This window comes from Staurois parvus, unplaced genomic scaffold (genome assembly GCF_062004578.1).
Source record: "Staurois parvus isolate SC_StPar_1 unplaced genomic scaffold, SC_StPar_1.0 ptg000457l, whole genome shotgun sequence".
NCBI lineage: Eukaryota > Metazoa > Chordata > Amphibia > Anura > Ranidae > Staurois > Staurois parvus.
This window is the reverse complement of record NW_028318253.1, coordinates 783,111-799,353: the sequence shown is the minus strand read 5'-3', so window position 1 is coordinate 799,353 and position 16,243 is coordinate 783,111. Positions and strand designations below refer to the sequence as shown.

Below are 16,243 nucleotides of genomic sequence, written 5' to 3'. Positions count from 1 at the left end.
ATGATCCCCTATTGCCTGGGGGCCCCATGAGTTGTCAGTCCGCCCCTGGTAATCAAATGAAACTTCAGATTTAATTTTATAAACCTTTAAAACTAAACCACTAATTGTAGTAGACTATGAGGACCTGTCATGTCCTTTGATAGGTTTTCTAGGCTGAAAGTCTGTGGCAGGTGTTTGTATTGTCAGGGAAGAGTTACCATCGCTTGAGCTACAATGTACAGCTGTGCAGCTGTTGCACCCTTTGTATACCCATTGCCATAGGGGGTATGTTTTTGCAATTAAATATTTTATAAGGCAGAATTATTCTGAAGTCCATTGTTAAAATTGTCGCCCTAAAACCTTTTTTGTGTGAAGCTTACCGCTACAGGGAACAACATGTGTCCCCCTGACCGAGCGGATTTCCTGTGTCGGATGGAGAGTAGTAGAGTGTCACAGGTCCTCATGAAACGATAGACCCCATATTTGTCCCCAAACCTAGCCAGCACCGAAGTAAGTCTGTAGCAGCATTTTCTCCAGGGAAGGCAGGTTTTCAATAAAGCTCTGGTATGTGTTTTGCTAAAGTGGGTAAAGAAAGGGTACCAGGCTGAAATGCCTTTTCTGGAGAAAATGCTGCTACAGGCCTCCTTCAGTGCAGGTTACCTAAAGAAGGTCCTAGGCATTTTGTTAGATGATCTTTGATAATGGGAAGGGTCTGCCAGATGTCGCTTAGATGCCGCCCTTCAGCAGAGATCACTGGCTTTCAACCATCAGGCCATAGCGCACTGTCTGACTGTGGCTTTTCATCTCCTGGGCCTTCAGCCAGCTGCAGATCCCTTAACCGCCTACAGTGGCTCCTAGTTTCCAAAGTGCCCCACAACCTCTCATAGTGGTCCTCCGTGACCGCAGGATCCTGAGAGCCCTCAGCATCCACAGTGCCCCCAAACTTCCTACAGTGCTGATTAGCCTGCTACTGAGCCCCCAGTCCTCCCTAGTGTCCCCAACTTCCAACAGTGTCCCACATTGCCCCCAACCTCCCACAGTGCCCCCAGCCTTCTGTGGACCCTCCACCCTTCCATAGTACCCTGAACCTCCAACCATGTCCCACAGTGCTTTCAGGACCCTGAGAGCTCTCAGCCTCCTCAGTGCCCCAAGCCGTCTGCCTTCTGTACAGCCTTCACCTCTCCATCGTACCCTCAACCTCCAGCAGTGTCCCACAGTGTTTCCACACCCCTGATAGCCCTCAGCCTCCACAGTGCTCCCCAAGCATCTGCAGAGCCTCAACCCCTCCATAGTGCCTCCAATCATATTCCAATGTGTTCCCAGGCCCCTGAGAGCCTTCAGCCTCCATAGTGCCCCCAGGCTACTGCAGAGTCTCAACCCCTCCATAGTACCCCCAACCATGTCCCACAATGTTCCCAGGCCCCTGAGAGCCCTCAGTCTCAACAGTGCCCTCCAGGCTTCTGCAGAGCCTCCACCTTTCCATAGTGTCCCCAGCCACATCACACAGTGTTCCCAGGCCCCTGAGAGACCTCAGCAGTGCCCTCCAGGCTTCTGCAGAGCCTCCACATTTCCATATTGCTCCCAACCATGTCACACAGTGTTCCCAGGCCCCTGAGAGCCCTCAGCCTCCATAGTGCCCTCCAGGCTATGGCAGAGCCTCAACCCCTCCACAGTGCCTCCAACAATATTCCAATGTGTCCCCAGGCCCCTGAGAGCCTTCAGCCTCCATACTGCCCTCCAGGCTACTGCAGAGCCTCAACCCCTCCATTGTGCCCCCAACCATGTCCCACAATGTTCCCAGGTACCTGAGAGCCCTCAGCCTCAACAGTGCCCTCCAGGCTTCTGCAGAGCCTCCACCTTTCCATAGTGCTCCCAACCATGTCACAAAGTGTTCCCAGACCCCGGAGAGCCCTCAGCACTCCATAGTGCCCTCCAGGCTACTGCAGAGCCTCAACCCCACAACAGTGCCCCCAACCATGTCCCACAGTATTCCCAGGCCCCTGAGAGCCCTCAGCCTTCACTGTGCCCTTCAGACTTATGCTGAGCCTCAACCCCTCCATAGTGCCCCCAACCTCCAGTAGTGACCCCCATCCCTCCTCCAGAAACCTCATTCCCTACATAACAACCAAGTTTGCTGCAGAGTACTCTAACACCCTACAGAACCTCCATTCCGCCAAGTTCTATATAGGAGCTTCCTGTAATAAAGACCAGTCATTGCTACTCTCTCTCCTTGTGCAGGGCTACTGGTCCTGCATCTAGTATCCAGTAGTGGGTGAAGCCTGCTTGGCCCCTCCCATAGCTCTACTCAGGCTACATACAGCACAGTGATGCTGTCACTGTTACTTTTACAAGATAATATCTCGGTTTGCAAAGGCATTTTGTACATACAGCAGGTTTATATCCTATAGAGGAATATGTTTAAATGGAAATGTTTATATGTGGAGTTCAGCTGTAAGTTCTGCATACCCCTAAAAAATGATGTGTAAATTCTGTAAATGGGGGCTGGCGTGCGTGCTTCAATTACTTCCTCGTTTTTGGCACATATACCTCTCATTCTACATCTGGGACTGAAACGCGATATATATCAGAATTTTTTTGTTCAGAAGAGGAAGTTATAAAGTTCATGCAGAGAAAGTCATGTTACATCTAGTCACATTCTGGTGGAAAGTCCTGTACATGGTCCCGCCACTGGTTGCCACCTCCATTACTCATCCTCTGTATAGTTGGGGGGGGATTTCTGGCTGTCACCCTGGGAGTTTCCGTGTGGACTTGGCACAGCTGAGCCCCCCTTCCCTGATAGACACAGAAAATCCCCTCAACTTCTACATTTCTGCTGGGGAAGCAGAAGTGACGCCAAGCCTGAGCCTGGGAGCCAACCATAAATGCAGCTTGTCTGACGCCGCATTGCACAACACCAGGACGCAATCCTCTCCTCTGCATTTGGGTTCAGGTTTGTCAGTTTAGGACAGATTGTTTGGAAGGGGGCTGACTCACTGAAGTCAGAATCTGGAGGATATTTAAAGAGTGGAAAATGCTGAACAAACAGATGATTCTCATTCATGGGAAAAGCAGACAGACGCGTGGAGGTAACTGAACCGTACAGCGGGCTGTGGGAAGTGTACACAATACGCCGTTTAAAGGGACACACAGCCAACACATGGACACTGGGCATTTAAATTGTAACTAAAGGCAAAACTTTCCTTTTCTTTTCAGTTATGGATAGAGTGGTGAGGAGACAGAACCCCTGACATGTTTTTACTACTGTCTGTGTTCCTATGGTCTAAGATCCTGACGTCATCAAGACTGATGCAGAATCCATAGCCCTGCATTGGACATTAGGATGCCAAAGGACAGTCTGGATTGAGTGCAAAGGGATTAAAGCCAGTGTCAGGTTTTTTATTTCTGTCTCATCGCTGCATCCACCAATCAGCCATAGAATTATGACCACTGACAGGTAAAGAGAATAACATTGATTATCCTGGTACAATGGCAACTGCAAGTCGGTGAGATATTTTAGGCAGTAAGTGAACATGTTGTCACTGAAGTTGACGTGTTGAAAGCAGAAGTGAAAAGATCTTTGACGGGCCAAATTGTAATGGATAGCTGACTGGGTCTGAGCATCGCAAAAACTGCAGCTCTTGTGGGATGTTCCCAGTCTGCAGTGGTCAGGACCTACCAAAAGTGGTCCAAGAAAGGACAACTGGCAACAGGGTCACGGGTGGCAAAGGCTCACTGATGTATCTGTGGAGTGGAGGTTAGTCTATGTAGTCAAATCAAATAGAGTTACTGTAGCTCAGATTGCTAAAAAAGTTAATTCTGGTTCCAATAGGTGTCAGAGCACACAGTGCATCACAGTTTGTTGTGTATGGGGCTGTGTAGCTGCAGACCGGTCAGGGTGTTCATGCTCACGCGTGTCCACAGCCAAAAGTGCCTACAATGGGCACATGAGCATCAGAACCGGACCACAGAGCAATGGAAGAAGGTGACCTGGTCTGACGAATTCAAGAATGGTTTGAGGAACACAACAATAAGTTTGAGATGTTGACTGTGGCCTCAAAATTCTCCAGATCTCAATCCAATTGAGCGTCTGTGAGATGTAATGGGAAGAGAAGTCTTATCCATGGAAGTCCCACTTCGCATCTTATGAGGGATCTGCTACTGGTAGCTTGATGCCAGATCCCACATCATACCTTCAGAGGTCAAGTGGAGTCAGTGCCATGATAGGTGGTCATAATGTTATAGCTTGTCGAAGTATCTGCAGTTTGAGATCTAAGATACTGCTGCTGCTTCTGCTACTCTCAGGAGATCTGGTGATGTCACAACTGTGGAGTGGAGGTTAGTCCATGTAGTCCAATCAAACAGAAGAGCTACTGTAGCTCAAATTGCTAAAAAAAAAGTTAATTCTAGTTCCAATAGGTGTCAGAGCACACAGTGTATTGCAGTTTGTTGTGTATGGGGCTGTGTAGCTGCAGACCGGTCAGGGTGTTCATGCTCATCCGTGTCCACAGCCAAAAGTGCCTACAATGGGCACGTGAGCATCAGAACCTAACCACAGAGCAATGGATGAAGCTGACCTGGTCTGACGAATTCAAGAATGGTTTGAGGAACACAACAATAAGTTTGAGATGTTGACTGTGGCCTCCAAGTTCTCCACATCTCAATCCAATGGAGCGTCTGTGGGATGTAATGGAAAAACAAGTCTTATCCATGGAAGCCCCACCTCGCATCTTATGAGGGATCTGCTACTGATAGCTTGATGCCAGATCCCACATCATACCTTCAGAGGTCAAGTGGAGTCAGTACCATGATGGGTGGTCATAATGTTATAGCTTGTCAATGTATCTGCAGTTTGAGATCTAAAATACTGCTGCTTCTAGTCTCAGGAGATCTGGTGATGTCACAACTGGCCTTCTCAATATTGTCCTTGCTGGAGACTCTGACATGAGGAAGCAAAGCCCTGCCTTTGCCAAGATAGCTGTTCCCCTATCAGAGACTATTGACCCTGCATTGTACTTGATGATGTCAGCGTGTGACCACTGGCCATTGCAGGTTAGAGAGCGGCAGGTGACGAACATGGAGGAAGCCTTTTCAGGTGAGGAAGATATTATACCTTGTACCCCTAGACTTAACAAGCATTTAAGCTTTTGTGTAACCCCTTCCCCTTTCTCCGCACACTTCAAGGATGGGGCAATGCAAGGCAAAGCGTGTGGGTTTTTATTTTTTTTCTGCTATGCAGAGCCATACAAAGCAGTGTGCAGGAGCTGACAGGGAAGAGATCTGTGTTGTTTACATACAGTTCTCTCCATGATCACTGGGTACTGGCGAGTAATCACCGGCCGGGGCCCGGTGATTGACAGCCGAGGTCGTGAATAGTGGCGACGACTCGCGCTCGCCCCCTACCCAGAAATGCAAAATCACGAATATATACGTGATTTTGCACACCCCTGCTGCCCTGTGGCAGTATATCTGCTATAGGGCAGCGAGAAAGTGGTTTTAAAAATGATGTGTCTAATCCTTTCTATTTATATTATGGAACCCATTCTACTTTCGCTACATTTGTTTCAGTTTTGTTATTGTATTGTTATTGTTTCCCTTTAGGGTCAAAAATACCTGGGGGAATACCAAAGATCAGCAATAAAAATAGTAATAACAAAACTGTAGCTTATTTTTAGCGAGTACATCTTTTGCGCTACACTTGTAACATCAATATTTCCGAAAGTCCTTTTTGGGGTGAGCGTCACCACCTCTCTGCATGCTTGATACATCATTACCGGGAGCGCCCTTTGAGCCTTAAGGTCCCATTCACACGTTGAGGAGAGGTGGCAGGTGTCTCGCATCTGTGCGTTTTTTATGCATGTTTTCTTTTTTTCTTCACGCAAAACACATAGGGCAGCATTTTAATGTGTCTGTGGTGTCATTAACAATAAATGTCACTGTAAGCACAAAATGCATTTTTCTGAGCATTTCATACACGCACACGTGCGCATGATTTTACATACGTTCACCAATCATGATAGTGTGAATGCACAATTGGCTAAATCGATCAAATGCAGGGGTGGACTGACAACTCATGGGGCCCCCCGGGCAATAGGGGAGCATGGGGCCCCTGTGTCCTTGCCCAAACTCAAAAAAGCCTATGAAAAAGGTACCAGGGGCATTTCATGGGGCCCCTACTGACCCCGGGCCCTCGGGCAGTGCCCGAGTTTCCAAATGGTCAGTCCGCCCCTGATCAAATGGATGGTCTTTGGGTTGCAATTTTTAATAAATTTAATTGGTATAGCTTCACTGACTGATCAATGGCATTATTATACGGATACATGTATGGCCACCATTAGTCCTCATGCATACTTTGACATTTTTACAGCGGCTGTTTTTGGCTTTTGACTTTTTTTTCCACAGTCAATAAACTCCCCAGAATGTTCTCCTAGGTGTCCATGCACACATAGACTGTAATCAGTGTTTTTTGGCTGGAAAAAAAACCCAGGACTAGTGGGTTTCTAGAGGAGTTTTTAGCTGTAAAAACACGGCAAAATGTGGTAAAATGCGGCAAACTGGCGTTTTTGGACTTTTTTTGACCAAAAATTTTTTTTTATTTTTGGTAACAAAAACGCTACCAAACGCAAACTTGGAAAAACACAGGAAAACTCCGCTAAACGCTAATGCAAAAACGCTAAAAAAGCTGAAAACTAATGTTTTTACCTTGACTTTACACAGCTAACATTACCAGCATTATTAAAACGTCCAGTGTGCATGAGGACTTAGACAGGTGTCCCCCAAGTAGGTGTCCCCATGGGAAGATTTTGCTTCACTTCCTGTAACAGTGACAACAGTAAACCTTTAAATCTCATTACTTTCTATTTTTCCATTTACAGAATGCTTTGTGTGTGTTTTTTTTTTTTTTTTTTCTTCAATGCGTATAAGGAGTTTTCTGGCCGTCCTGACTCTCCAACTTGTCCAGTCAGAGAACACCTTGTATTCATTGAAAAAAAGGAATGGTGTTCTTGAGTGGTGGCAGTACCGAACAAGTGCCTCACTGTGGTTATTGTGCAGAAGGGCATCCGCTCGGCAGTGGATCCAGAAAATAGTGCCTACCGCTGTATTAGCATTGACTACAGTCATTTGCAACCTCTACAACGATCTCTCTTGTATGATCTATGCATATTTACATGTAACTTTCTTATAAACACCATACTTTAAACTCCAGCTTTAAAGCAAGCAGTGCACCTAAAGATGACTTGATATCAGCCTCTTGCAATCCCTGTACAGCAGAGCTCAGAGAGTGGGATGGAAAAGCAGCACAATGAGCCAATTGGGGGTATTGCAATGCAAGGAGCATGATGATAACAGGAGAGAGCAGAGTGACAGAGAGACTTGCTCATCAGTCTGCTGCTTCTCCTTGACAGGGTGGGAAAGGGGAGGAGACCTGTAAGTGAAAATGAAACCGCAGCAGTGAAAGAGCAGATAGGACAGGCCTGTGCTGTGTGACCGAGCTGTATAAATCTTAGGACTGGATGGACAGTTTGAAAAACAAATAGCTCCCATCTGTGTATTTAGCAGTTCCCCTGGAGTTTGGCTGTAATGTAATTTGTTGGTATCCTTATAAGTAAAATGTGACTAAAGCTATGGCCCTTCCTAGTCTATCTAAACTTCTGTAATGTGTTGTTATTGGCCATGTTTCTTATGAGTACTATGATTGCCATTTATTACTATGTTATCATTGTGTTTGTTATTTTTAGGCAATTGTTGCGTATATATAATACATTTGTCCTATGGGTCGTTTGCAGTCAAGCTGCCAGTGAAGTCATAAAGGAACTTTTTGTGCATGACTCTCTAAAAGGCTTGTTTGTTGTCTCTCGGCAGGGTGCGCACGTTGGTATCCCATGGTGGTCAGACGCCCAGGGACACTCCTGGGGCAGCCAGAGCTTCCTCTTCGCCTGGAGCCAGCCAATCGCAAAGCTAAGTCCATGTCCCCCGAAAGGAAGGAAGAAAGCCTGTGGGAGCCCCAAGTGGAGGAGGTGGAAGGGGACTCTACATCTTCAGAGGGAGGGAGAATTACCGACAGCACCGACGACGAAGAGACCAGCAGCACAGAAAGCGCTCAGGTGATTTCCTCTGCAAATGATTTTATAGTGGATGTAGTAATGGGAGAGGAGGAAGAGAGCAAGAGTGAGTGACTTCTTCAATCACTCTATTTATTTTATAAGAGGTTCCCTTTAAGGTGGCTATCTGTTCCAGTGTCCCCTGTCATCTCGCCCATTGTAAACCAACATGCGTACAAGAACGATTGTTGGGTGGTCGGGTCATCATTGTCCATTTGGATGTTGTCTGGTGTCTCGGGGCACCGGCAAAGTCCTTTAGCAGTACAATCAAAAGGCCAAGGTTCCACCTCCCCCACTTCAGCAGCACAGGTTGCAAGTCCTGTCCTTCTTGCACCCCTATTCTGCTGAAACGCCCAAGGTGGTCGCCTCTTCTGTCTACCCTTCGGCTGCCACCTGTGTTGCCGGCACTGGAGATGTAGAAATCCAGATATGTCTGAAGCCGGAAATGAGAGGCCAAAGTGCATTCTACCCTACGTCTTTAGCATAGGTTGCAAGTCCTATCCTTTTTGCACCCCCTTTCTGCTGAAGCACTCAAGGTGATTGCATTTTCTGACTACCCTTCAGCCAGGCACCTGTGTTGCCGGTACTGAAGAAGTGGCAATGCAGATGTGTCTGAAGGTGGAGCTGAGAGGCCAAAGAGCAAAAAGGCAAATGTAAACCCTCCCCCACTTCATTAGCATAGGTTACAGATTCTGTCCTTCTTGTACCATCTTTCTGCTGAAGCGCCCAAGATGGTCGCCTCGGCCGGGTTCCTGTGTTGCCAGCACTGGAGATGGGGCAATGGAGGTGTGTCTGAAGGTGTTGATGAGAGGCCAAAGATCAAAAAGACTGAAGTTTCACCTCCCCCACTTCAGCAGCAAAGGTTGCAAGTCCTGTCCTTCTTGCACCCCCTTTCTTCTGAAGCACCCAAGGTGGTCACCTCTTCTGTCTACCCTTTGGCTGGGCACCTGTGTTGCCGGCACTGGAGATGTAGAAATGCAGATGTGTCTGAAGCCGGAACTGAGGGGCGAAAGAACAAAAGAACAAAAGGCCAAAGTGCACTCTTCCCTACATCATTAGCATAGGTTGCAAGTCCTGTCCTTTTTGCACCCCCTTTCTGCTGAAGCACCCAAGGTGATTTCCTTTTCTGACTACCTTTCAGCCAGGCACCTGTGTTGCCGGTACTGGAGAAGTGGCAATGCAGATGTGTCTGAAGGTGGAGCTGAGAGCCAAAGAGCAAATAGGCAAAAGTGCACCCCCCCCCCACTTCATTAGCATAGGTTACAGATTCTGTCCTTCTTTTACCATCTTTCTGCTGAAGCGCTCAAGATGGTCGCCTTGGCTGGGCACCTCTGTTGCCAGCACTGGAGATGGGGCAATGGAGTTGTGTCTGAAGGTGTTGATGAGAGGCCAAAGATCAAAAAGGCTGAAGTTCCACCTCCCCCACTGCATTAGCATAGGTTGCAGGTCCTGTCCTTCTTAAAGTTGCCTCTTCTGTCTTCCCTACGGCAGGGCACCTGTGTTTCCGGCACTGAAGATGTGGCAGTACAGATGGGTATACAGGTGTACCTCAGTTTACGAATTTAATGCGTTCTGTGGGACTTTTCATATTGCGAAAAATCCGTAAACCGATACGCTGTTTCCCATAGGAACGCATTGAAAACCAATTAATTTGTTCCGGAGGTCAGAAAAAAGTAAAAAAAAAAAGTCTTTTGTCTGTGCAAAACTCTTTATAAAGTGCAGTTTAAAGGTATAAATACTGTACAGTGACATAATTTAAAAATTAATTTGTAAATGCATTGGAAACTAATCAATCCTTTCCAGAGGTCAGAAAAAAAGTTTTAAAAGGTATTATCCCTTCAAAACTCTTTATAAAGTGCACTTTAAAGGCATAGCACTGTACAGGGACATGGTTAAAAAAAAATTCGTAAATGCATTGAAAAACAATTAATCCGTTCGTATTGCGAAAAATTGAGTAAACCGAGCCACTATTTTCAATGGATTTTCATTCGTAAATCGAATATTACATTAACCAAGGCGTTCGTAAACCGAGGTACGTCTGTATTATATCTTTATTTTAGATTTGTTTTTTGTTTTTTTATTTTAGATTTGTTGGTTTTTTTTTTTTTTTAATTTTATTCATTTCAATGGGCTGCCCTTTGCGCTAGAAACGCTAACCCTTTTTGATAAATTGCGCAGCACTGAAACACATGGTGGCGTGGCACTATACATTTTGACATGCATGTTTCCAGATGCTCAAGGGTGCCATTAAGAATCAGGCTAGATTCACATTTGTGCATTGCAGGAACACTCAAATTCACATGCTTTCCTGCAGACGCGCAGCGGTGCCATTAATTTGCACATTTTCGTGTGTGCCATAATGCATAGTGCCACAGCACCCTGCATTTCGGACAAGTTGAATTTCTCAAAAGGGTCAATAACTACTTTTGAGCATTTCTCACACATAGGGCAGCCCGTTCATTTCAGTGGAAACACGCGGAGCTGCACGCTTACGTACCAAATGTGAGCCTAGACTTAAAGCGATACTAAAGGTTCATTTTTAAAAAAAAAAAATAACAAACATGTCTATACTTGCCTCCTGTGTGCAGTGGTTTTGCACAGAGCAGCCCGATCCTCCTCTTCTTTGGTCCCCCGCAGGATCTCCTGGCTCCTCCTTTCTCTCTGGGGGCCCCCAAAGCAAGCAGCTTGCTATGGGGCTAGTAATAAAGCAAAGGGAAAGTGAGCTCTCTAGGTAGCAGCTGTAACACTAAAGGTAACCAATAATAAAACCTCAATAGTAATCAAATAAGAAAGTGCAGCGCTTAAAATAACATATGAGATAGTCCACATAGAGTGTAATATATTAAATGCCAACTAAACGGTATTAGTCCATAAGTGACAATCTGTGCATGTATAAGGTGAATAGCAGCAATGCTTCAGTGCTGGTACTCCAAAATAGTGGGGTAAGAATACGCACTCACCAGATGTGTAATGTTAATACACATTAGATCAATTAGTGGAGGTCCAGCTTAGGAGTCGGATATAAGCCAGGCCAAGGATAATCCTCCCACTGGATAATGGTGGTGCATCAGAAAACTCCCAGGTGGTAAAGGATCCAGTCAGCTTGCTATGGGGCATGTGCTGCTCTGGGTGTCCATTCACAAACTGAGCTGGAGATTGGCCCAGCCCCCTCTTTCCTCATTGGCTGACTGCCTGTGATTGACAGCAGCGGGAGCCAATGGCTCCCACTTGCTGTCTCACCCAATGTGGAGGCACAGACCTGGGACAGCCGAGGCTGTCGTGCACATTGCTGGATCTCGATGGGGCTCAAGTAAGTATTGAGCGAGCTGGGGGCACTGCTGGACACAGAAGGTTTTTTTACCTTTACGCATAGAAAACCTTGAGCCTTTACAACCGCTTTAATGGCACCGCCGAACATATGCAAAAGAAAGCATGCTTCTGTGTGTGGTGGGAGAGTGCGCAATTTTGTGCAAATTCCTGTAAAGCGCAAGAGCCTTAGTTTAGGTCTTGCTCTACAGACTTGGCATGGGAGTAGCTGCCCTTTATGGAGGGGCTGGTAAATAGGTGGGCCAACAGGATAAAGAGGTCAGGTTAGGGGATGCCAATGTGATAAGCAGGTGTGGAGGCGAGGCAATGGCATGTTATTTGCAGCATTTCAAGTTCTAAAAATGATCACCTTCACTGTGCAGCCATAACACAGCAGTAGGTACATGCCAAGCAAATGTTCATTATCTTTAAAAAAGTATGTAGCGGCTAAAACCATTCTTGTTGATGTGTTTCAGCTGTATACTTTATTTGGTTGGGGTTGTCCTTGAAGTAACCACAGGACTGCCGTCCTCCTACATTTCTCACTCTCTGAAAAGCGGAACTGTAGCTTTCATTAATCTTGCTTCAAACAAATAGTCCTTAAATACTGCCGAAGAATAATTAGTCGCTCTTCACGTTCTTGAGCTCTTCCAGCAAATTAACTCTTTTGAAGACGATAATTTGGTGTACATGCCATTTAAAGACGGACGGGCTGTTTCATTCTCCCATTTGAGAGTTAAATATTAAAATAGGGGATTGTCAGGCACTCGGAACAGGAAGTTTCCCACAAGTGACAGTAAATGAACTCTTGTAGAGGGACAGACTTAGTACAGGACATGGCTTGTGTAGTCGGAGCCACTCGGAAGAGAAAATATAATGGTTTAGGTCAGTTGTAATAAATTTCATTTTTAAAGTCCATCAATCCTTTCTTGCAGTTTGGCTGCCCCTGCCCTGCAAGTTTGAAATGCTGGGGGACCCCCTATGTTCCAGGTGTGGACTGTCCCTTGGCATCCTCAAATTCAACGCAGGGCTGTAGGCTCTGCAGTGTACTTGATGACATCAAGGACCTGTGACCGCCAGAGCATAGCTGCAGGGACTGGTCTTACAGCCTAGAGCAGGGGTGTCAAACTGGTGGCCCTCCAGCTGTTGCGAAACTACAAGTCCCATCATGCTTCTGCCTTTGGGAGTTATGCTTGTAACTGTCAATCTTGGAATGCCTCATGGGACTTGTAGTTTGGCAACAGCTGGAGGGCCGCCAGTTTGACAGCCGTGGCCTAGAGGGTGCCTGCGGGAATGGAGGTTTGGGTAAGGCAAAGTGCTTTTTCATGTCACCTAGACACAAATGAGCATTGAATCCTTGCAATGCAGGGGCAGTCCCATTTCAAGGAAACATTTTATCTTTCCCTGGAGTTCAGCTTAAAAGTATCTAAAGCCAAAACTTGGTCTCTGACCATCTCTTGAAGCATTTCCATGGACTCTGACCATCTCTTGTCCCACTTCAAGGAAAGGCCTCTGACCATCACTTGAACCATTTCTATGGTCTCTGATCAGCTCGTGTAATATTTCTGTAGTCTCTACCCATCTCTTTAACCATTTCCATGGTCTCCAATCATCTCTTCAAGCATTTTCATGGTCTCTGACCATCTCTTAAAGCATTTCCATAGTCTCTGACCATCTCTTAAAGCATTTCCATAGTCTCCAATCATCTCTTCAAGCATTTTTCACGGTCTCTGACCATCTCTTCATATATTTCCATAATTTCTTACCATCTCTTGAACAATTTTCATGGTCTCTGATCATCTCTTATAACATTTCCGTAGTCTCTGACCATCTCTTCAAGCATTTTCATGGTCTGACCATCTCTTCAAGCATTTTCATGGTCTGACCATTTCTTCAAGCATTTCCATAGCGTCTGGCCTTCTCTTGTAGCATTTCCATAGTCTCTGACCATCTCTTGAACCATTTTAATGGTCTCTAATCAACTCATGTAACATTTCCATAGTCTTTAGACATCTCTTGAACCATTTGAATGGTCTCCAATCATCTCTTGAAGCATTTCCATGGTCTCTGGCCATCTCTTAAAGCATTTCCATGGTCTCTGGCCATCTCTTGAAGCATTTCCATGGTCTCTGGCCACCTCTTGAAGCATTTCCATGGTCTCTGGCCACCACTTGAAGCATTTCCATGGTCTCTGGCCATCTCTTGAAACATTTCCATGATCTCTGTACATCTATTGAAGCATTTGCATGGTCTCTGACCAACGTTTGAAGCATTTCCATAGTTTCTTACCATCTTCTGAACTATTTCTATAGTCTCTGACCATGTCTTCAAGCATTTCCATGTAATATTTCCAGAGTATCTAACCATCTCTTCAGTCATTTCCATGGTCCCCAGTCATCTCATGCTGCAGTTCCATAGCCTATAATCATCTCTTGAACCATTTCTTGAATCATCTCTTAAACTATAGTTTCTGATAATTTCTTGTAGTGTTTCCAATCTGTTATAGCATTTCCATGGTCTCTCCCCATCTCTTGTAGCATTTCCATGGTCCATAACCATCTGTTCTAGCATTTTCCAAGTCTCTGTTTGCACAACTACAATCTCCTGACAGCTCTTGGTAGCAATAAATTCACAGAAGTTTATGAGAGGCCCTCTGGTGATGTCAGGGGCCCACTCAAGAGTCACTATTTTAAGCAAGTTGACCACCACTGCCATATTTATCAAACACTAAAAATAAGTAGGACTTGTAGTTTGCTTTTATATATCTTTAAAGCTGAATTTTTTTATATCTATTTGTGTCTATAAATTTGTTTACAAATAAACATTGAAAGAAAATGTCTTGAACGTTATAAATAAAGGACATGTATACAAAACACAATACATTGCCCATAAAACCGGTAATCCAGGTTTGTGCTTCTATTTTGGATGCCATAGATCTGGTTGGTTATAGAAATGTCTATCCATTGGTCTTTAGTAAGCTGTATGGGTTTCTGAAGGTAGAGACATCTATGTTCGGTATTGTCAGAAAAGGAATCCAAAAAGGAATAAAAAAACCCGGGTTCATTACATTTTTAAAATAACATTTCACAAGCCTGGTGAACCGACTATTCTATAATGCAATCTTATTAAAAATCTAGTTTGCTTCTGGTAGTTCGGTGTTTCTTATTACAACACTGGGAGTCGTCATGCAAATAAAGCTCGTTTTGGAGGATTTTGGCAAGAACATTAGAATAACCTCCATAGGGTCGGAATTGTCATTTGCAAAAATCCTCATAATGTGTATAGGCCTGGAGGGGGTCTTGCATTTTAATTAACACATTTTAAGTTTTGCATTAAGGTTTTCTCTGCAATTGGCAAACCCCCGGAGATGGTATGTGCTGCGGGTACAAAGTAGAACATCAAAATGCATGGCATGCTTTTATCAGGATGTTGGAGAGTGGGATGAAGGGGGGGAATGTTTCTTCTAGGATTGCTTAGCACTTATTCAATCTAAAATAGAGCATAACGCCCATTCTAGTTTTTGAAAAGTAGAACAAGTTTAGTAAAAGAAAAAAAAAACCCTCCAAACTACATACATTGGTTTGGGCCTTCTTTGGCAGCCATTGGCCTATGTATGGGCCTGTCTTGACTTTGAAAACTTAACTGGAATCCTGGAGTCTTGCCATAAATGTTATATTGTTGGTATTATCCAAGAGTATGATGTTAGCATGACTATGGATAATCTGGCCATTGGGCAGCTTCTACATACGATCACCTTGTTTTAGGCTAAGGATGAATAAGTCTAGAACTAAAGTGGTTGTAAACCTCAGACTTGAAATACAGTTCTCCTAGATTGTAAGCTCCAAGGAGCAGAACCCTCCTGTCCCTCTTGTATTGAACTGTATTGTTGCAGTATTGTCTCCCGTTATATTGTAAAGCGCTGAGCAAACTGTTGGCGCTATATAAATCCTGTATAATAATAATAACAGTTGGTCTGGCTGAAAAAAGACAAAAGTCCATCCAGTTCAACCATAAAAAAGAAAAAAAAAAGTTATAATCCTACACCCACAGTTGATCCAGAGGAAGGCAAAAAAAACCCCAGCAAAGCATGATCCAATTTGCTCTTGCAAGGAAAAAAATTCCTTCCTGATCCCCCGAGAGGCAATCGGATATTTCCTGGATCAACTTTACCTATAAATATGAACAAAGCATATCCCTCTATAGTGTGTACTTGTTTCAATCCAGAGCATTATGTGTAATTTTTGTCTGCTGCCGTCTTCTTCTGCTATAAGCATGAGTCACTGATGAGTTTTCCTGACACCAAGAGAAAAATGGTGACGGGGGAGGGCACAGCCTTTGACTGACAGCTTCAGCTCTGTTCCTGTTTGCTGTGTGGAGGGGGTGTGTCCCTTCCCTCCAATCAGCTTTCAGATCTCTCTTCACTGATGTAACTTCAGCTCTCCATCCCTGCTTTTCAGAGCTGAGAGATCCGGTGTAAATTCTGCACTTTGCATTCAGGAGAAATACAAATACAGATAGATACTGTAAGTACAACCTATGTAGGAGGATTTGCTTTGTCTCTATGCATCACCTGAGGTCAGTCACTTCACTGGCTATATGTGAGGGTTTATAACCACTTTAACCTCCCTGGCGGTATTCCCGAGTGTAGCTCGGGGTAAAATGTCAGTACCAAAAGCGGTAACCCCGAGCTACACTCGGGCTTACCATGCGGCGTTGCTCAGGGAGTCCCTGCAGCACTTACCTTGTCCTTCTCTCCCATGATGTGTCCCCTGCAGCGTCCCCGGCCATCTCCTCCGGTCGATGCCGGCATCCGGATTCCGTGTTCCGGTACCTGCGAGTGTTGGGACGTACAGGCGCCG

The 16,243-nt window shown here is 45.2% G+C and overlaps 1 protein-coding gene across 1 annotated transcript in view; it reads left to right on the top strand.

Annotated features, from left to right (window-relative positions):
* Positions 1-16,243, top strand: part of PHLDB3 (pleckstrin homology like domain family B member 3) — a 137,149-nt gene that overhangs the window by 45,203 nt on the left and 75,703 nt on the right. The window contains exon 2 of the mRNA XM_089688863.1: positions 7,840-8,081. Within this exon, the coding sequence (XP_089544989.1) occupies positions 7,860-8,081 (222 nt within the window). The 5' untranslated portion in view covers positions 7,840-7,859. The remainder of the gene's footprint in view (positions 1-7,839; positions 8,082-16,243) is intronic.